Source organism: Electrona antarctica (genome assembly GCF_951216825.1).
Source record: "Electrona antarctica genome assembly, chromosome: 5".
Lineage (NCBI taxonomy): Eukaryota > Metazoa > Chordata > Actinopteri > Myctophiformes > Myctophidae > Electrona > Electrona antarctica.
Window position 1 is genome coordinate 6,100,359 of NC_136810.1, and position 22,183 is coordinate 6,122,541.

At 43.7% G+C, this 22,183-nt stretch overlaps 1 protein-coding gene across 3 annotated transcripts; it reads left to right on the forward strand.

The window, feature by feature from the left end:
• Nucleotides 1-979: 979 nt before the first annotated feature.
• On the forward strand, nucleotides 980-22,114 carry LOC306923331 (cytosolic carboxypeptidase 2-like). Of its 3 annotated transcripts, none has more exons than XM_079501381.1 (19): nucleotides 980-1,258; nucleotides 2,416-2,552; nucleotides 2,799-2,981; nucleotides 3,592-3,705; nucleotides 5,668-5,818; nucleotides 5,915-6,703; nucleotides 6,809-6,968; nucleotides 7,505-7,631; nucleotides 7,776-7,876; nucleotides 7,975-8,057; nucleotides 8,245-8,320; nucleotides 8,429-8,512; nucleotides 8,611-8,721; nucleotides 12,756-12,893; nucleotides 15,299-15,374; nucleotides 15,667-16,104; nucleotides 17,633-17,681; nucleotides 20,944-21,075; nucleotides 21,786-22,114. In XM_079501381.1, the coding sequence occupies exons 2-19, from the start codon at nucleotides 2,492-2,494 to the stop codon at nucleotides 21,886-21,888; spliced, it is 2,976 nt and encodes a 991-aa protein (XP_079357507.1). In that variant the 5' UTR covers nucleotides 980-1,258; nucleotides 2,416-2,491; the 3' UTR covers nucleotides 21,889-22,114. The 3 variants fall into 3 exon arrangements, with proteins under 3 accessions (XP_079357507.1, XP_079357508.1, XP_079357509.1); XM_079501382.1 differs by having other exon boundaries at nucleotides 20,944-21,086; nucleotides 21,786-21,900; XM_079501383.1 differs by lacking the exons at nucleotides 15,299-15,374; nucleotides 21,786-22,114 and having other exon boundaries at nucleotides 20,944-21,057.
• Nucleotides 22,115-22,183: the final 69 nt, after the last annotated feature.

The following is a 22,183-nucleotide window of genomic DNA, read 5'->3' on the forward strand; positions in this document are numbered from 1 at the left end:
ATCATCACCTAGATCTGCATGAAGCCGGCCAGCAACTCTACATTGACCTCAAACCTCTAACCCTCGCAGGCTTCTCACCCTCAGGGCGTCTTACTGGCCAGACCAGAACATGGGTCTGTCTTAAATACAAAGAATTTGTTTTAATTATCTTCAGCTCTTAATAGTTTCAACTGTACCGGCTATTTTCTGTATTGGGGCCAGTAAAACAGAACCTATTTTATATTTCCCAATGTCCATCCATATGCTGAATAAAAATCACACCTGTGTGAAGGGCCGTTCTTATCATCGGTAGGCCTATACATTATCCATTCATTGTCAATGGGAATTTAATCTTTGTGTAAAATGAAAACCTACCACTATAGCGTAGGGTGACCAGATCCAAACTGTTCATTTGAGGGACAGAAGTATCGCTTGTGTGGGACAAGTGGGATGGGGGGACACCGTCCCCCCATCCCACTTGTCCCACACAAGCGATGCGACAAAGCGATGCGACAAACTACCTGGAGTACCGGGTTTGCAACTTACTACTTGAGTTGCTATTACATGCCTTGATGTCATATTCGACCATAGGCCTATTGGCTATCATTTATAAACTCCTCTGGTGTCTCACATTTGTTTTAAAATCATGCTTTAGTGATTTGTATGCTATTCATTTTAACAGGCTTAAAAACACATCTTGCAGCAAGAGACAATGAGAGAGCTTTACAACAAAAGGGGACTAACTATTTAGGGCATTTGAACACTGGGACAGGGTCTCAATTTGTGGGACGTCTGAAAAGTCTTGGAAATGAGGGACTGTCCCACGTAAAGAGGGACATCTGATTACCCTAGCGGCTAGCGCCCCTCAAAATCGTATTATAAAACTATTTCAGAATCTTATTGTATGTGGAAGGTCCAACCCTCCGCATTGTTGGGCCTATAAATAATGAATGTCACCCCCTAGAGGCAAACGGTTGAGAAGTTACAGTAGATGAGAGGAAATTGCAGCAGAGATGTGACGGCCGGGCAGCACTGCAGCCAGAAGCCTCATTGGATCCAGGTGATACTCATGAGTCATCTGTGAACAACATCATCGGACAAGACATTTCTGATTTCTCGAACGGACTTAGGAGAAAACAAGGCTTGGATTTTAGCTTAGGCCTACTACATCAAATTGTGTTGTTTTTCATGCGTGTAGTAGTGCATGCATTTTGTTTTGTATATTACATTATTTATTTTAACTTCAACTTTAAAGCGTCCGAGAAGCCCACCAAAACCCGTGAGTAGCCTCCTAGCCTATAATAATAATAATAATAAACTTTATTTTATATAGCACATTTCATACATAAATATATAGGCCTATATCCAAATTGTTGTCTGCGATCTTACATAGCCTGCTACACTTCATGTCCATAAATGTATGTAGGGCTATGTAGGATGATGAGATCACACATCACAGACATTCTAGGGATATGCGTGTTGCTGTTTTACGAAAGAAGCACACAAATCTCTAACTCTATGCCATAGAGTTAGTGTAGCCTATACGATATATACAAGGATTTAAATCGTAACATCGACCATTATAACTATGAACACGACAGAGCTCCCGCTGGCTTAAATGTAGTCGTTGTAGCCTAGGATGCAAGGCTGTTGATGAGAGAACTACCACGGTGCTTTGAATGGATGACAACCTGTTGTTGACAGAGGCTAGCTGTTATGAATTAACAACATTTCAGACGCTGACAATGTTTCAGGATGTATGGCATTAATCTGTGTGTCTGTATTATGGAAACAAGCTTGTCTGTTTAGGCCTAGTGTAATGTACTGTAGGCATTGTCTGTCATATTAATTACATCTGTCTGGGAAGCATAGTAAGTTAGATGCATGTGACCACCAGGTCAATGAGTGTTAAGTGACAGAGTTTTAAGTGACAGACAGGCAGGGTTATTGGATTGCATTCTGGCAGCACCACATTGTGTTTGATACTTTGATTGATTGATTGAAATATTTATTAACAGTTTGCAGAATTACAGTACATTTCAAGTACAAACTCAATACAAAGACTCTTAACTGTGAGTGGACGACCCAATTAAGCATTACACTTGTTTACAAGAGGGTCCACCTTGTTCAATTCATCAAAAACATTAAGAGACGTACAAATAGACACTTCTATATAGTCAAAGAATAGAACAGGAATTCATTATAATGGAGGTAAAAAGGGAAAAGAAACACATACAGTGAGGGGAAAAGGGGGTGGGGGGGGGGGTGTTTTCAGGTAATCAGCCCTTTTTATTTTTACATTTTACATTTCTTTCCTGGGAACTTGGAATAAGCCTGGCCTGAGGTGGAAAGATGCAACATAGCAGTGGCTGGAGTGTGTATCTGAGTGTGGCTGTCTCTAGGCATGATGGCCAGAATATTCCTTTCTCCCAACAGTTATTCAAGGACAAGGAGGATATAAGGCCAACCTGCAGTGAAAGCAGTCACAGCCGCATGCATCAGAGATAGAAGAATGATACTGACATCATCTATATGTGAGAATCAGGATCAGTCATCATCACACAACAATGAAGGTATGCAAAATATACAGTAGGCCTACATCATATTTTAATTGGTTGTTTTATATAGTGCAGTCTCTAGACAATTATCACATTTCCAACAATTAGTTGCTAATATGTGACATTAACAAAACAATATCATCATCAGCCCACCCCACCCCTCCGCTCCACTAAACACTCCCTAGGGCATCAATTAGGCAGTCAGACTATTATCTCAATATGCAGTCAGTCACTCACTGTAGCTTATCTCTTTTCACACAGCATTACGCGCTGTTCAGTCATTACCCAGAACCACCCAGGTGGTGTTTGAGACGCATTCAGGGAGAACCGTGGCCCGACTGAGAGAACCCCGCCATCTGTACGGCGTGTCTGGACGCATGTCTCAAACGGTTCCACGCTGGCCTCATGAGTGTGTGGTCATACCCAGGCAGATTCATCACATTGGTGAGACAGAAATCTTAATGGTTTAAGTAATATTAAAAACACGATGTAGGGTTCTGTTTGTTAATCTGACTGTGAAGACAAACTGACATGATTGTTTATTTTTAGTGGAGTCTTGACCAGAGCCAGAGGTACCATGGTAGAATACGAGACTGCTTGCCCCTTTACCAACTCGCCCCCGTGATGTTTTTTAATGTAGTTAACAGTTAATTTAGTATTTCCCTGCCTCTCTGAAATCTGAAATTATCTTGTATACAGATTTACTTGATTGCATAGTAGTCAAATTCTCTATACTCTTAATTAAGTTAATTTCAGACCTTCTAGCAGTTAATTTCGTTTTATTAATCACATTTCTTCCATGTTTTGTAATGGCTTCATCATGCTATTATGCCCGTGGATATAGAGTGAACTTAACAATGATAAATTAATGATAATACCTTTTAAATAATCACAAACATGAATTATGTTTGTTATTTACAGCTAGGTAGAGTAGTGGGGCGAGATGGAAAAGGGGCGAGCGGACCTGTTACCCCATGGTACGGTTGGGTTGGTTTGATGCATCACTGAACTCAACTCCTGTGAGGATTTAACAAGTCATTCTTCTGTTTTCCAGAGTGGGCTCCTTCCATCCCAGAGCCTCTTAATTGTGAACAGGTGAAGACAATTTATTCTGAGCAACAAGCAGAAACAAACATGGAAGGCATAGTTGTATATACTACAGAAGAAGGTACGCTGCATTTGACAGAGAGAACCTGACGAAGCCTGATGGCTGAATGTGTTCAGAATTGATCTTGCTATAAAGAAACACTAAAGATAATAATGCAGTGTGATAATCATTAATTTTTATTTTTTAAATCACATACCCAATGCCTTATTAATTCACTAGATGACAATAGTATTTGGTCAACAGTTTAATTTCATAAATAGCGTATCATTACTGGCAAGGAGGAAATGCCCCTGCAAACAAATAGTCTTGCTAGGATTTCCCAACAGTGTGGGAAGGGAATTGGCTGAAAACATGGCAGGCCTTGCCATAAAGCATTCCACATTCTGTGAAATGATGAAGGTCACCGCTTTCCAAGTTTCCACTCTGTTCCTGCTCTGTTCTGCTCCTCTGTGCCTCCTGAGCCATGAATCTTGGCATGGCAGCCATGTTTGAGGCTGAGTTTTATCCAAGACGGAAATAGCAAGACATGTCATCTCCGGTTTACTTCCCGTATCTGTGCAAGGAAGCTTTGAGAAGGAAGAGAAGTGGTCACGTGACTGGGCTGTGCCATGACACTTTCATGGGAGCCAAACTACCCGGAAGTTTGGCAGAATGCACTGGAGTCAATGAGAGCTCAGTGACCAGCTCATGAACAAACATTATTTATGAATGACAGACCTTTTGTAAAGTAATCACTTCTGGAAAATAACAGAAGACATGTAACACATTATTGTCTGCTGTGTTGCTTTTCGATGTGTACACTGTAATTTTTATAGAGGTATGGTATCTAAAGAGCACAAAGTGTTATATTTAGTAAGTGTGACCCAAGTGCACAGCAATAGAGGAGGCGTTGTTCAAAGGTAGTTCAGGTTTATTCACAAACAGGGGGAAGGAGTGGGAATAGTAGTAGAAGGGTGGTGGCTCTCCAGGTTGGCCAAACTCAGCATGGGAATCCAAGCACTGGGGAGGAGGAGGAGAGGAAGCGTCAGTCTTCAGAGAACAACAAACTGGGAAAGTTGTGTAAAGCTAAAAGTGTAACTAGCACTATAACTCAGTTTAACAACACAATAAGCTGGCCTGTACTTTACCATACATGTTGACATGTGAAGCTCTGGCGTGGAATGAAGGGCAGACTGGGCTTTTGTAGAGGCAGTGCTTGATTGCAGGATGGAAGACAGGTGCAGATAATTGGTGAAGGAGAGCAGGTGTGCTGAGTAGAGCCATGGAGTAGTCAGAGAGGGGGGAGTGGCTAAGCAGTGCTTGCATGTGAAGGTGAGGAGGAGTGAGCCGTAACAACAAAGTACCTTTCTGAACGTATCGTGAGACTTCCCACCGTTTCCTGTCTGGCAGCCAAATCCCACGATACTTCAGAAACGATACCTGCTGCTGTTTAGATCCTCAGATAAAATTATATACTGTGCATATACAATCGAAAAGTAAGTGATAGAAAACAACCTGTGATATGTCTTCTTTTATATTCCTGAACTGATTATATGACAAAGGTCTCAATTGTTCATAAATGTCTGTTATGAGCTGGTCCAGCCGGCTCCATTCACTGCCATGTATTCATTGCACTTCCGGTGTGAGTTTGACTCCCATTAGGAGACCATTAGGATTTGTGTACCATCATGTCACCTCTAGTGGCTCCGATCGGAATGGTGCATCTTTCTAAATTAACAATCTTTGGTTTCATCCATGTGTGACGTCATCAGCAAGGTCTCATGAGCTCAATTCCAATGCCCCAAATCTTGGCCACTCGCTCACTCACGCTCGGCCACTCCAACATGGCGGTGTTACGGTGACATTGGTGACTTGCTGAATTATGTGACAATCGTGTTGACATCACATAATGTCAGTGATCTAATTGTTGTTAGTAATTATGTCACCTTTTTATGGTCACAACCTCACAGTAATGTGTGAAGACATATCACACAACAGATTTCTTATCATGTCGCTCTATAATTGATGCATTTTGTTTTACAGTGAAGGAAAAGTACTTTTCGGGGTCTTGTGTTGGTGGGACCCATCAGTCAACTTTGAGTCCTGCTGCTGTATCCCTAACTGGGCCTGATGACACTACCCTGCAGTTTGAAGGACGTTTTGAGAGTGGCAACCTCTTAAAGGCTGTCAAAGTGTAAGATGATGTAGAAATTCACAGTGTACTCGTAGGCATGGCAACATCTGTTTGTATGGTCTCACCTCACCTACTGTAAACTAATTCTCTTTTCAGAGGTGAATTTGATTATGAACTCTATCTGCGGACTGACCTCTATACCAAGAAGCACACTCAGTGGTTCTACTTCCAGGTCAGGAACACCCGAGCATGTGTGGGTTATCGCTTCACCATTACCAACCTGATGAAGATGACCAGTCTGTACAAGTTGGGCCAGCTGCCTTTGCTGTACTCTGAAGAGAAGGCCAAAAGTCAGGGAGTTGGCTGGCACAGGGTGGGCCAGCGTGTCTCTTATTACCGCAATGGACGCCAGAACTTCCACCGGCCTTGCTACTCCCTTTCCTGGCGCCTTTACTTCCCTTATGACCAGGACACCTGTTACCTGGCCAACTGCTACCCCTACACCTATTCCAAAATGTGGGCCCAGCTTTCTGAAATTGAGCGCGACGCCAGGCGCTCGCGCTACTGTAAAGTCCGGACCTTGTGTCACACTCTGGCAGGGAACCTGGTCCCGGTGTTGACCGTGACCAACCCTTCCAGCCAGAAGGAAAGCAATGGCAGCACGCTGAAGCCTGCAGTGGTGCTGACAGCCCGGGTCCATCCGGGGGAGAGCAACAGTTCCTGGGTGATGAAGGGCATCCTCAACTTCTTGCTGGAGGACTCTCCTGACGCGGCCATGCTCCGAGACACCTTCGTGTTCAAAGTGGTGCCCATGCTCAACCCAGATGGTGTGATTGTGGGAAATACCAGATGTTCTCTGATAGGAAGAGATCTCAACCGCAAATACAACTCCAGCTTAAAGGACTTGTTTCCCACGGTGTGGGCTACACGTTCCATGGTCCAAAGGTACTTATGTTTGAACAATCAAACACAAACCAGCTTTGTCTTGTCAGAACAAAGTTACAATTGGTTCAGAAACAGTGAATTTATTTATTGCCTGTTGTTCACCAGGTTGTGTGAGAAGGGTAAGGTGCTGTTATACTGTGACCTACATGGTCACAGTCAGAAGCAGAATATCTTCACATACGGCTGTGAGAACATGGAGCTGGTCCGGAATCCCCCACATGAACGCATCTTCCCGCTGATGCTGAGCAAGAACTGCCCTGACCTGGTACTTTTATCTCACTGAATCTTTCCTCCACACATTGATTGATTGATTCATTCATTCATTCATCATTCATTCATTCATTCATTCAAAGGAATACATGTAAAATATAAGGTTACAAATAAGAAACCAAGCCAAATTTAAAACGATTTTCTAAAAACAATTACATATCATCCGTGGGCACCTTGAGTGTGCGGCAACTACTTGATCTGCTTTGATAGGGTCCAGAGGTCCTATCATTTCTTTTGTGATTAGTATTTTATTGGATTTTCTTTTTCAGACACAAACACAACACCCACAATACCAGTCAACTGTAACAACAATACAGAACAAACAAACGAAGAAAAATAAAATAAAGAAATAAAAAAAAGGGTTTGACACAAATCGACAGTCACATTCAGAGCTCCTATCATGAACAAATGGATACTGTAAATGCCAATAGTCAGAGAAATTCCCAGAGCCCTTGAACTGTCAAAAAATACATGTACTGTAGAGTGAGTACACCACCTTATAAACTCAACAGGTCTGTATTTGTGTTTCAGTTCTCCTTCCAGGACTGTAAGTTCAAAGTCAAACGCCGTAAAGAGGGGACTGGCAGAGTGGCTCTATGGAGACTAGGGGTCCTCAACAGCTTTACCCTGGAGATCTCTCTGTCTGGATCCAGCACTGGTGAGGGGACTGGCAGAGGGGACTGGCAGAGGGGACTGACATAGAAACATAGCTTTTTCAGAGAACTGTCATTTTCAAACAGACATTTTTAGAATCTGATCTCAGGTTAAAATGGACAATGCATTGTATTTGATCTCTTTGCAGGTCAACGGACAGGAACACATTTCAACACACTGGACTTGGAGAAGATGGGATTTCATTTTTGTGATACGTTGTTAGATTATTGTGACCCCAACAGGTCAAAGGTGGGTTTCCATTGGATGTGTTTTTGTTTGTTTTGAAAATCTTACAGATGGATCACAAAGTTTAAGCAAGCTGTGCTGAGATGTGGTTCTTTTTGCAGTATATTGCATGTCTTAGAGAACTCCAGGAGATTGCTAGACCTGTTGATTTTACTGAACCAGCCTATATTGATCATGAGGCAAAGTAAGTCTACAGTTGTTTTTTCACATTTCAGTTTCATCAAATTGAATGAATAATTTGTTTTATATCTTATTGTCTTAAACATTTCTGATAATCTTAACATTTCTATAAAGACCAAGTTTACAACTGACAACACCAGAATTTTAATTGCATTTTCAAACTTGTTTTGTTTTCTCTTTTTTGTTTGTAGTTTCAGCACCAGTGGATCTAGTGGAAATAGTTCAGATTCTGATGAGCCACCAGTTGACCCCTTCTCGTTTACCAAGGTCACTGACAAGTTTTGTATTTCTAACACTGAGTTTAACTGAATTCCCAACGGTATTTATTTGTCATGAGGTTTGGTTTCTGTTTAACTGACTCTTAATATTCCTCAGATAAATACAGGTAAAAAAATGAAGAGCAAGAAGAAGAGGAGAAGAAGTGGCTTGTTGAACTCACTAGAGATGCAGGCCGGCAAGGTGCAAAGGCTGTTAACTCTCATACTGCCCTCAATAAACGCTAATGTTAGACTGTTTTTATTGCTCGTAGTAAATGTGATATTCTATTTCTGTTACAGTACGCAAGTATCAAGGGGACACTGGAGAACAACACACTGACACCTCTATCCAGGATACTGGAGAACAACACACTGACACCTCTATCCAGTGGCACAATGCCAGATCTACAAGTACGTTTTCTGTACATTGATTAGACGGATGGACACATGGCTTTTTTTTATTTGTAAAAGATCGATACGATAAGGTAAAACTTTATTAATCCACAGAGGGACATTCAGTTGTCACAGCAGCAGCAACGGCAGTGAAAATGAGTCATACATGATGATGATGATGATGATAATAGTTTTACAAACACAGGAGGATATGATGTTACTACCACAGTGCCATGGACTGCATGGCAGGCGCGTCCTCCCTGAGCCAAGCTTGCGCCTGACAACATACCTGAATGGGACTTGGGTGTTACAATCCTTGTTTATACCTTCAGAAACATGGGTGGGGATGATAAAGTCACCACGGGGTTGGGTGGGAGTTTCATTGGGGTCATCAGGTGGGTGTCCTCCATCTTGGGTGTTTCATTGAATAGGCCCGCCACGACACCTCAAAGAGGGTTCAACAGTAACAACGGGCAAAGGGGGGTGTGCCCACCTTTGCCTTACCCCCCCTTCTAGATCTCACTCTCCTTGATGTCATCTTTGACCCATGATGATAATACTAGAGAGTATGCGCGTGACATCATCATCATACCCGGAAGGTTTGCGGGAACGCCTACTGAGTGGCAAAAAATACTTTCTGGCCTTGACAGCCCACTCGATTTGCCATTCACTTTATGCATGTGCATACCCTCTATAAAATGGCCCTAATAACCTGCACTAGATCTCTGAATGAACGTAACTCAACTAATGTAACTCAATTACTCAACCACTTTGGAGCTGCTTGTTACCCATTTTGGGCGGGAACCCCTTTTGGTGTTAGCATTATGTTATGCTTTAGCTATTGAAAAATAGCAGCTCTACAAGCTCATAGCGCGCCACCGAGTGGCGCGCTATGAGCTTGTAGGTCTGCTATTTTTGAAAAATCGAAGAACGACTGACATAGAAACATAGCTTTTTCAGAAAACTGTCAGGATGTAGAAGACATTTTTAGAATCTGATCTCAGGTCAAAATGGGTTAAATGCATTTTCATTGCAACTGAACAGTCTGGGACCGCTGTGTCTCTGTGTCGGTATCTGTGCAGAGAGAGTGTAGGTCTGTAGGAGATGCATCAGAAGGCGGTGTAGGTCTGTAGGAGATGCATCAGAAGGCGGTGTAGGTCTGTAGGAGATGCATCAGAAGGCGGTGTAGGTCTGTAGGAGATGCATCAGAAGGCGGTGTAGGTCTGTAGGAGATGCATCAGAAGGCGGTGTAGGTCTGTAGGAGATGCATCAGAAGGCGGTGTAGGTCTGTAGGAGATGCATCAGAAGGCGGTGTAGGTCTGTAGGAGATGCATCAGAAGGCAGTGTAGGTCTGTAGGAGATGCATCAGAAGGCAGTGTAGGTCTGTAGGAGATGCATCAGAAGGCAGTGTAGGTCTGTAGGAGAGGCATCAGAAGGCGGTGTAGGTCTGTAGGAGATGCATCAGAAGGCAGTGTAGGTCTGTAGGAGATGCATCAGAAGGCAGTGTAGGTCTGTAGGAGATGCATCAGAAGGCGGTGTAGGTCTGTAGGAGATGCATCAGAAGGCGGTGTAGGTCTGTAGGAGATGCATCAGAAGGCGGTGTAGGTCTGTAGGAGATGCATCAGAAGGCAGTGTAGGTCTGTAGGAGATGCATCAGAAGGCGGTGTAGGTCTGTAGGAGATGCATCAGAAGGCAGTGTAGGTCTGTAGGAGATGCATCAGAAGGCAGTGTAGGTCTGTAGGAGATGCATCAGAAGGCGGTGTAGGTCTGTAGGAGATGCATCAGAAGGCGGTGTAGGTCTGTAGGAGATGCATCAGAAGGTGGTGTAGGTCTGTAGGAGATGCATCAGAAGGCGGTGTAGGTCTGTAGGAGGTGCATCAGAAGGCAGTGTAGGTCTGTAGGAGATGCATCAGAAGGCGGTGTAGGTCTGTAGGAGATGCATCAGAAGGCGGTGTAGGTCTGTAGGAGATGCATCAGAAGGTGGTGTAGGTCTGTAGGAGATGCATCAGAAGGCGGTGTAGGTCTGTAGGAGGTGCATCAGAAGGCAGTGTAGGTCTGTAGGAGATGCGTCAAAAGGCGGTGTAGGTCTGTAGGAGATGCGTCAGAAGGCGGTGTAGGTCTGTAGGAGATGCATCAGAAGGCGGTGTAGGTCTGTAGGAGAGGCATCAGAAGGCGGTGTAAGCGGCAGCTTACAAGGTGCGATGGCCAACTCTTAAAGGAGAATTCCATGCTAGAAGGCTTTCTTACCTTTATTTGTAGTTGTTACGTCCCCACCAAAGAGGTCCAGGTGTTATTTTGTGCAAAACCTCCTTACCTACCATAAGCCCTAAATGAATTGAATGGGGCTATGGGGTGTTGTGCTAATTCGCTTATTTCCATCGCTCAAAATTATATATTTTTTGTATATATCCTCTCTTCATAATGTAAATAATATCCCAAGCGGCACACTTTACTTCTTATTTCGATGGAAATAAGTGAATTAGCATAACACCCCATAGCCCCATTCAATGCAATTCATTGAGGGCTTATGGTAGGGGAAATAGCCAATAAGGAGTTTTTGCACAAAAAAACACCTGGACCTCTTTGGTGGGGACGTAACGACTACAAAGAAAGGTAAGAAAGCATTCTAGCATGGAATTCTCCTTAAAGGTTGCTTTGAATGAATGTCTTTTTTTGGCAGTGGTCGTGGTCTCATCTTCAATGCAAGAGTCAGCAGTAGACTGAATCTAGACAAATGTTACCTTGAATCCACACTACCACGAAAAGGTCTATTGAAGTCCACTTTCTTGCCCCTGCTCCTGCGTGTGTGTACACACACACACACACACACACACACACACTGCCCAGGGACTACAGATGAAATTTAGCTTTGGCTAACTCTGGCCCATTTACATTGAGGTGAAAACTGACATGTTGATTAATGAGCTTTGTCCCTGTCAAATAAATAAATAAATAAAATAAACACACATGCTGTCAGCACTCAACAGTCAGTAACAGACAGTGCTGGTCTTAACGTTCCCTGTGGTGTGTTTGTGCCATTACTGGGACAAAACACACACACAGGCTCAAGTTCTCCACGGTTTCACCGTTATGCTGTTACTGGGACAAAACAACAGTAAGGAAACATGATAGTAACACAACTTTTAAATATAACAGACATTATAATAACAGAGTCTGTGTGTGCCTGACACAAGGGGGAGAGGAGGGGAGGGAGCGGCGCCGAGCACACGTTCTCACTTTCAAAGTGATCTGTTAGGCCTAAAGTATCCATGGCCATTAGGAGCAATTTAGCGTGACACAGGAGAGCCTTTCCACGGGGCTCCCTCTTTCACAGGCCTGATGAAAAGCAATGCATGTCGGGGGAAACCAGAGCTGGCAGACGCACGCTCCCCAGCAGGGCGTGATGGAGATGGTGTCACTTTCACCACCGCTCCCTCCTTCTCTCTCTTCGCTTACATTCCCTCTCTCTCACACTTGCTGTCTTTAGCTGACATGCTCGTTCTCTCGTGCACGACTCGACTCCCTCATTCTCACCTACACAAACGTGTTTCGTGTTTGACCCACTAAGTAACGTCTTTTCACTCACATTCTTTCCTTTTCTCTGTCTGACTCTCTCTTGCATAGCCTACAGTGTGATCTCTTGTATTTCTTCCCATTTTGATCAGATTCTAAAAATGTCTTCTACATCCTGACAGTTTTCTGAAAAAGCTGTGTTTCTATGTCAGTGGTTCTTCGATTTTTCAAAAATAGCAGACCTACAAGCTCGTAGCACGCCACTCGGTGGCGTGCTATGAGCTTGTAGATCTGCTATTTTTCAATAGCTAAAGCATAACATAATGCTAACACCAAGTGGTTCCCGCCCAAAATGGGCTATGCAAGCACTGTTGAGGGTGTATATAGTGTTTTATATATTGTGTTCATTACTGATGGTGTTTCTTTGAGTGTGATGTTTTTCTTTCCTACTGTATATTCTACAATACTTTTTCCTGTAACTGAATCTTTAACTGCTGTGCTGCCTTTTGTAACTGCATTTCTGGGTTTGTGTGCTGCAGCCAAATACGCTTCCAGGTTCTCAGTACCTTCCTGGGATTGAGCTTCCCAACATGAAGGGTAGGGCATCCCCCCCAGGGCCCCCAGGGCCCGATGCATCCCCCCCAGGGCCCCCAGGGCCCGATGCTGCAGCTAAGAAGGTACCAAACATTTGTTTATGGCATGTCTTAAAGCAGTGTTTCCCAAAGTGGGGTCCGGGGACCCCCAGGGGTACTTGAGGGAGTTCCAGGGGGGACCCAGCTAAATGATCATTTGGACCAAATGGACCCTTATGGGTCTGTAACTCAGAGTGTACAAATGGAACCAAATGGAGCCTAACAGGTCCATTTGGTTCCATTTGTACACTCTCAGAGTTAAATTGGCATTGATTTTACAATATAAATTGGGGGTCCCAGACTCCAGAGATAGAAATGTCATTAAATGGGGGTCCGTAGACTAATGCATGTCAAACTGGGTGTCCTTGAAATTAAATGGGTTGAGAATCACTGCTAGAGCCGTCAAAATCTTCTCTTATGGGGGTCCCTGTCATATTTTTTCAAATGGGGGTCCGTGGGCTAATGAGTGTCAATTTGGGGGTCCTTGAATCTGGCATCATTTTGAAAATGTCTACATTTTGCTTGGATGGATCAATGACTGTATGGATCATTATCTGCAATAAAAACTATTTTGAAAATGTAATAGAAATGAGTACCCTTGGTTTATAGAATCCAAACTGATGTGTTGTTTACAGTCTGCAAGACTCGGCACATGGGGTGATCACTGCCTGCCTCCTGTGAATCATTTTATTTTTGTTTAATTATTTTTCCTCTTTAGCGGAGGATTTCCGGGAAACCCACAAAATGACTCCCTTATTCATTACCTTTTTTTTTTAATGCTGTATATAATGCATTAACCAAATGAACCCTGCATGGCGGCTGTTGTGCCCATTTATTTTTATTATATTTACTAGGGCTGTCAAAATATTCACAGCTTCAAAATGTATTAATCATGATTAATCACCATCACCATTCGAAAAAATATGTCCAAAATATGCCATGTTTATCTGTATATTGTTGTGGGAATGGAAAGATTAATGACAGAAGGCAGATATACATTTAACCAATTTTGGGCGGGAACCCCTTTTGGTGTTTTAAACATCATGTTATTTAGCTATTGAAAAATAGATCTACAAGCTCATAGCGCGCCACCGAGTGGCGCACTACGAGCTTGTAGATCTGCTATTTTTGAAAAATCGTGAAAATATTTATTTCAGAAAACTGGAGGATTTAGAAGATTTTTTTTAAATCCCAGCATGGATTCATTGCATTCAAAAATTGAATCGGATTAATTTCACAATTTAACTCGGTTAACTCACTAATTTTGACAGCCCTACTATTTACACATTTTCAAAACTATCAAACAGCGTATCTTAAACTATCAAACAGTGTATCTTAAACTATCAAACAGTGTATCTTAAGTGCTTAAGTGTGTTCTGTTGTGTTTTCAGTGGCATCATTTGATCATGTTTAATGCATGATCTCTGCATGCAATGTCTTGGCATTCTCTCTCGCTCTCTCTCTCTCCCTCACTTGGTCTTTGACACAGAGTGAGAGGGACCTTGGTCTTTGACACAGAGTGAGAGGGACCTTGACATGGTCTTTGACACAGAGTGAGAGGGACCTTGGTCTTTGACACAGAGTGAGAGGGACCTTGACATGGTCTTTGACACAGAGTGAGAGGGACCTTGACATGGTCTTTGACACGGAGTGAGAGGGACCTTGACATGGTCTTTGACACAGAGTGAGAGGGACCTTGACATGGTCTTTGACACAGAGTGAGAGGGACCTTGACATGGTCTTTGACACAGAGTGAGAGGGACCTTGACATGGTCTTTGACACAGAGTGAGAGGGACCTTGACATGGTCTTTGACACGGAGTGAGAGGGACCTTGACATGGTCTTTGACACAGAGTGAGAGGTACCTTGACATGGTCTTTGACACAGAGTGAGAGGGACCTTGACATGGTCTTTGACACAGAGTGAGAGGGACCTTGACATGGTCTTTGACACAGAGTGAGAGGGACCTTGACATGGTCTTTGACACAGAGTGAGAGGGACCTTGGTCTTTGACACAGAGTGAGAGGGACCTTGACATGGTCTTTGACACAGAGTGAGAGGGACCTTGACATGGTCTTTGACACAGAGTGAGAGGGACCTTGGTCTTTGACACAGAGTGAGAGGGACCTTGACATGGTCTTTGACACAGAGTGAGAGGGACCTTGGTCTTTGACACAGAGTGAGAGGGACCTTGACATGGTCTTTGACACAGAGTGAGAGGGACCTTGACACAGAGTGAGAGGGACCTTGACATGGTCTTTGACACAGAGTGAGAGGGACCTTGACAGAGTGAGAGGGACCTTGACAGAGATATTCTTCCTTCTTTTTTTTTTTTAATTCACTTTTAGTTCAAGTCAGTCTCCCCTCATAGTGCAGTTAATTGGGTGCACATTGTATGAATGATGCAAAACATAAAGCTAAGTGTATGATTGCTTTTCTTTGGCCCACAGCCAGAACGCTTGCAGCATCTAATGGACGAGTACATGCGGAGCAGGATGCAGTTAAGCCTGGGGCGGACTGTCAATGGTGGGCTTATAGTAGCAACTTAACCCTGTTATCTCTGAATGTTCATCTCACACATACTGTACACATGTCTCATACATCTTGCGTGCGGGCGTGCCTGCGTGCGCACGCCTTAATTCGTTTTTAATCTACTTTTTCTCCAAAGAAGCGTCTTCTGTTGTTGGCAAATGTTTTTTTTTCCTTCTTCTTGCCCTTTGATATTTTTTTATGCCGTTTGTTTTTATATCCTGAAGCACTTTGGGATTTGCAAAAATGTTTAAGTGCATTACAAATCAAATGTATTATTATGTTCCAGACAATGCCTGGCGGTCTTCCCAGTCCCACAGCGATGCTTGCTTGCTTCCCCACTGTGTGCCCTCCGCCCTCCTACGGCCCTCGCTGCACCCCACTCACCTCCCCAAGGAGCAGCTTCCCCACTGTGTGCCCTCCGCCCTCCTACGGCCCTCGCTGCACCCTACTCACCTCCCCAAGGAGCAGCTTCCCCACTGTGTGCCCTCCGCCCTCCTACGGCCCTCGCTGCACCCTACTCACCTCCCCAAGGAGCAGCTTCCCCACTGTGTGCCCTCCGCCCTCCTACGGCCCTCGCTGCACCCTACTCACCTCTCCAAGGAGCAGCTTCCCCACTGTGTGCCCTCCGCCCTCCTACGGCCCTCGCTGCACCCTACTCACCTCCCCAAGGAGCAGCTGGCAAGACAACCGGAGCTGTCCCTCCAAACGCTGTCCCGTGTCCAATGTAAGTGTCTCAGTGTTGCGGACCAATTAGTCTAGGGCTAAAGGTACACATAACAACAATAACACAATGGACAGGAAACCCACTGCAAATTCGAAAATGCTTTTACTTTTCACTTAAAAGTTACAGAGTTACAAAAGTGTTTTCAGTACAAATGGCTCAATAAATACATGATGGAAGTTAAAAGACTTACATTGGCTATCATTTATAATATAGACAACTAGTCGGCAGTATTAGTTATAGAGAAAGATATTAAAGCAGAGTTGTGTTGAAGACTTACAGTGGTGGGGTGTTACAAAACAATAACTTCACCTAACCGGAACCCTAACCAATAACAAGGGGTCAAAACTATAACTTAGGCCTAACGCTCCTTCCCGAAGGGAGCTACAAATAAACCAAAGAATAAGCATAAGTTAACCAACAAGATAGTAACGGCTGGAGTTGGATAAGCGATGTTGTCTCGTCGGAGCCCAGGCAAAGTCTGTCCTTTATAGTAGACGCACTGTGGGCCTCCAGTGCGTCACATGACCGGCTTGGCCAATAATATGACATGCACCTGTGAATCATTCTTCCACACAGAGCTATTTGTTATGCCAGACTAGAGGGCGCATGTTGAATGTAAACAAAATGTGACCGCCATGCGTTACAAAAGATCTCTTTTTTAAATTTGAGCAGTCCACTCAAATATGTTCCTGAAAACATTTGAGGCGAGAAATATTCAATCAGTAATAGAAACTTGATTCAACACTAGCCTTTTTTTTATTATTGTTCTACTTTGTGGACTGACATGACGCCCAGGCTGGTCATGGTACTGACGTGACGCCCAGGCTGGACTGACATGACGTACCAGGCTGGTCATGGTACTGACGTGACGCCCAGGCTGGACTGACATGACGTACCAGGCTGGTCATGGTACTGACGTGACGCCCAGGCTGGTCATGGTACTACTGACATGACGCCCAGGCTGGACTGACGTGACGCCCAGGCTGGTCATGGTACTACTGACATGACGCCCAGGCTGGTCATGGTACTCTACTTGCCAATGGCCAAAATCACAGCTCGTAGTTGTATTTAAGACGTGCAGACAGCTGGCGTCTGGAAGCTGGAAAGCTTCAGTGTCGTCTGACCCCGCCCCCATCATTGTGATTGGCTGAGACGTGCATAGCTCCCATGAAACGGAAATTAATCGTCTCCTCTGGTCCTCAGCAGATTCTGTGAATGTCATGATGAGACGTTTGATATTTGTGCTTAACCCATTTTCGGCGGGAACCCCTTTTGGTGTTAGCATTATGTTATGCTTTAGCTATTGAAAAATAGCAGATCTACAAGCTCATAGCGCGCCACTCGGTGGCGCGCTATGAGCTTGTAGGTCTGCTATTTTTGAAAAATCTAAGAACGACTGACTCAGAAAACTGTCAGGATGTAGAAGACATTTTTAGAATCTGATCTCAAGTCAAAATGGGTTAACTCTATGATAGTGGTCGGCCTACGTAGTGTTTCATCCAACTCTTGAATCATGTTTCATCCACAGGCAAACCGTCCCACTGCTCCCCAGACTGCTTGCAGATGAAGTCCAACAGGTGAGACATGGACACTTTAAGCTTCATTTATACACGTTCATATGACAAAGTATAAATTGAGCTATACGTGGTTGCTGCAGAGTACGTAGCCTTGCCGAGCCATGAGGCCCATAGGGCAGGAGCCTATCTCCTGTTTCTGTAGCGTGAGGCAGCTTGATGTACAAGTACATCACCTGGACATGACGCTAGTATGTTGCAGGGACTTACACCCCAATCCAACCCTTGATGCTGAGTGTCTAGCAGGGAGGCACTGGGTCCCATTTTTAGGGTCTTTGGTATGACTTGAACCACTTTCAACCCGGTGTCCTTATCTCTACCGGTGTCCCTACTTTGGGCATTCTAGGCAAAACAATTCAAAAACAATCTTAACAATTTCAACATTTTTGAAAATGGAAGTTCTACAATCTCACAATGATGCAATGTGTTGTGAGCTTGTAGATTGGTAGTAGATTGGCTATTTTCCTTATTTGTCGTAAGATGAAATCTAAGTTTAGTGGTTAAAGGAGCATTCAGTGATTTGGGTGATTTGGAAAACCACCCAGTCCGCCCCGGTAACAAAATGTGCACATGCACGCTCTACAGTGGGGGGAAGTGCAACAGGCCAACAGCATGTGCACCAAGGCCCGCCCCCAGTCGATCATGATTGGAGGAAGGCCCCTCTCATCCTGATTGGATGAAGGCTTTGCCACCCGCCACCAAAACTGAAACTAGGGTTTTTTGACCCCAGGGGCTCACTGGGGACAGGGAGGAACTCCTTATATGGTCAGCACACACTATAGTAGGGAGGATTATCCAGAAAAAAAGAAAAAATAAGTGATATTTGAATTAAGTAAAATCACTGAATATACCTTTAAGGTGAACACCCTTCACGTAGAATAATTCTCTATAACTTCATACCTGAAGTCACCAGTGGCTCAGGAGTTAGAGCGGCCTGGTTCAAGCCCGGACCTAGCTGCTCCAATCACAACAGTCCTGGTTCAAGCCCGGACCTAGCTGCTCCAATCACAACAGTCCTGGTTCAAGCCCGGACCTAGCTGCTCCAATCACAACAGTCCTGGTTCAAGCCCGGACCTAGCTGCTCCAATCACAACAGTCCTGGTTCAAGCCCGGACCTAGCTGCTCCAATCACAACAGTCCTGGTTCAAGCCCGGACCTAGCTGCTCCAATCACAACAGTCCTGGTTCAAGCCCGGACCTAGCTGCTCCAATCACAACAGTCCTGGTTCAAGCCCGGACCTAGCTGCTCCAATCACAACAGTCCTGGTTCAAGCCCGGACCTAGCTGCTCCAATCACAACAGTCCTGGTTCAAGCCTGGACCTAGCTGCTCCAATCACAACAGTCCTGGTTCAAGCCCGGACCTAGCTGCTCCAATCACAACAGTCCTGGTTCAAGCCCGGACCTAGCTGCTCCAATCACAACAGTCCTGGTTCAAGCCCGGACCTAGCTGCTCCAATCACAACAGTCCTGGTTCAAGCCCGGACCTAGCTGCTCCAATCACAACAGTCCTGGTTCAAGCCCGGACCTAGCTGCTCCAATCACAACAGTCCTGGTTCAAGCCCGGACCTAGCTGCTCCAATCACAACAGTCCTGGTTCAAGCCCGGACCTAGCTGCTCCAATCACAACAGTCCTGGTTCAAGCCCGGACCTAGCTGCTCCAATCACAACAGTCCTGGTTCAAGCCCGGACCTAGCTGCTCCAATCACAACAGTCCTGGTTCAAGCCTGGACCTAGCTGCTCCAATCACAACAGGCCTGGTTCAAGCCCGGACCTAGCTGCTCCTGAGGAGCAGGTTGGTGCCTTGCATGGTTGGCTGCCTCCTCCATCGTTGTGTGGTTAATGCAAATTACCATAAAGCTCTTTGGAGTTGTTCATGCTCACAATAAATAACAGGAATATCATACAGGCAATTGTGATGTTTTTGTCAATCAAATAAACCACCTGTCAAGCACATGATATGACAACAATATGAATATAATGTTTTTCCTGGAACAGAACTGAAATACAGTGAGTTCTTTACGTTTCAGGAAGACCAGAGCCAGTCGAACCATGTCTTTTATTTCATCAGATGTACTCCAAATAGACCTGTTTTACTGTAATGTAAATTAAGGGTTGTCGCACAAGATTTTTTGGGGGGGTCCTCAGATGACAGCAGTTAAAGTGACATTTTAAGGGCTTTAACCCATTTTGGGCGGGAACCCCTTTTGGTGTTTTAACTAAGCATTATGTTATACTTTAGCTATTGAAAAATAGCAGATCTACAGAAAAATCGTAAAAATGCGGCACAAATCTTTGAATATATATTGGGGTCGCGAGACATGGCCAAAGCATTTCCGGGGGTCCCCAGCCCCTCCCCACCCCCAATACAAATCATAAATGAATACTGAAACCAGATATAATCATTAAGGAAAGTTTATGCATGTACTATGTAAACTCTTCATTTCCATTTTCCAGCCATTCAGTTAACCCCCCCCCCCCCCCCCCCCCCGAGGGGTCGCGACCCACAAGTTGAGAACCCCTGGTCTACAGTATCAAGTGCCTGTGTCACGGTGAATTAAATGTAGATGAATGTCCCAAACCGTATGATATGTTTCACTGTGTAAGATTCACAGTCTACACTGAAACATCTGGTAAATGGATTGACAGGAGCTAACATTCTGTATATGAAACATATGGTAAATGGATTGACAGGAGCTAACATTCTGTATGTAATGCAAAGAGGAAAAGGCAATGACTCAACATACATAATTTAAAATCTGAAATGATAGAACTGAGTGATAGAACTTCAGCTAAAACAGTTTTAGATGACATTACTTGACAATTTGACAAAGATTGTTGTCTTTTTTTTCTCCAATCTCCCTGAGATGTTTTTGCAGTGCACCAGTGTCACTGCCTGCACTTTGCCAAAAGTAAACTTGCTGATTAAGTAGAGCTCTTTTCCAAGGACTAACGGCACAATATACACCATAAAATCCTCAGATCCACAAGGGTCCATTTCAACACTATGTAGTCCATTTCAACACTATGTAGTTTGTAGTGTACACTATAAAACCATCCGTGCTAATTTAACTCGAGCGTAAGGCCCTTCTGGCACAGTACTCCTAGGAGTACACATTTCACTCCATGTATCCTCACAAGATAAATGACTCTCAGTGAATGAATGAGTGGATCATAACTATAATACTACTAGGTTGTTGTACCAGTACTTGAGTGCGTTTGGTTCACTTTGGTTGTAAGGATGCCTTGCCTTGTATTCTATTCAAAGATTGGCGGTTTTGGAGCCTGTGAGTGAGTTTGCTGTACCCATCAGTAGCAGCTCAACAGGGATGGACTGGGTCTTTCTCCCCTCGTGTCCCTTATTCACTAGTTTGGTGACTGGAGAAGATGAGGTTCCAAGGTGAGCTGCATGTAGGTGTAATATATGAGAAGATTTCATGACCAATCCTCTAAAAGACGTCCAGATCACAGGATCTATTGAATGTGACAAACTGACATTGAGCCTTGACACACAGTATAAGCCTTCCCCCAGTAGGCTACCTTCACATTCAGTAGATCCTGTGATCTTCCGTGGCCAGATGTAATTTCCTGGGATCTAGTAGGACTATAGTAAATAAAATTTAAAAAAATCACCATAACATTTTGTACAAAAATACATATTTAGCCCCATGTTCGAATGCCCCGCCCCCCTGTCAAAAAGAGCTAAAATCCCTAAAACGAAAGAAAGCAGCAAATGAAAAAAAAATGTACACTCATCTTTCACTTTCTCTAATAACAACCTAAAACATGAACCTTGGTTGAAAAAAACTAAAGTTGTCTTTTAACCACTTTCAACATGTATGTCATCAATGGCAAATATTTTCATAATGCAAAAGATAAATGAAAACTGTCTTAATTGGTTAATGATGGTAAACAATAATTATTAATTTCACAATGTAAATTCCGTTGCACATGTAATTGTAAATTATTACAGTAATTGCATTTGTAACATAGTACAGATCTTAACCATCAAACGATAACAACATTTGTTATCGTTTGAGAAAATTGATCACAATCATTTAATGATTGTGATCAATTTTCTCTTTTTTTTTTTTTTTTTTTTCCTCCAAGAAATCCCAGTGAAGAAGGCATGAAACAAATGAAGAAAACAAGGAGAAATGGAGCACTGAACAGAAACAAAGCATTAAGGTACTTGGGGCATAAAAAAACTTAAACCAGGGAATTCATACAATAGTGCCTCAAAATAATGCTAAATATAACAGGTTTTTGACTATATCAGTGTTTTAACAGATAAACAGTGTTATTACAACATCATATCATGCTCAGCAGATAATGTGTCAGTGATATATTATGTACAATGCCGTATAGTATAAGCAGTATATTATTCACATGCTACACACAGTATTTTAACCCATTTTGAGTTGACCTGAGATCAGATTCTAAAATGTCTTCTACATCCTGACAGTTTTCTGAAAAAGCTATGTTTCTATGTCAGTCGTTCTTCGATT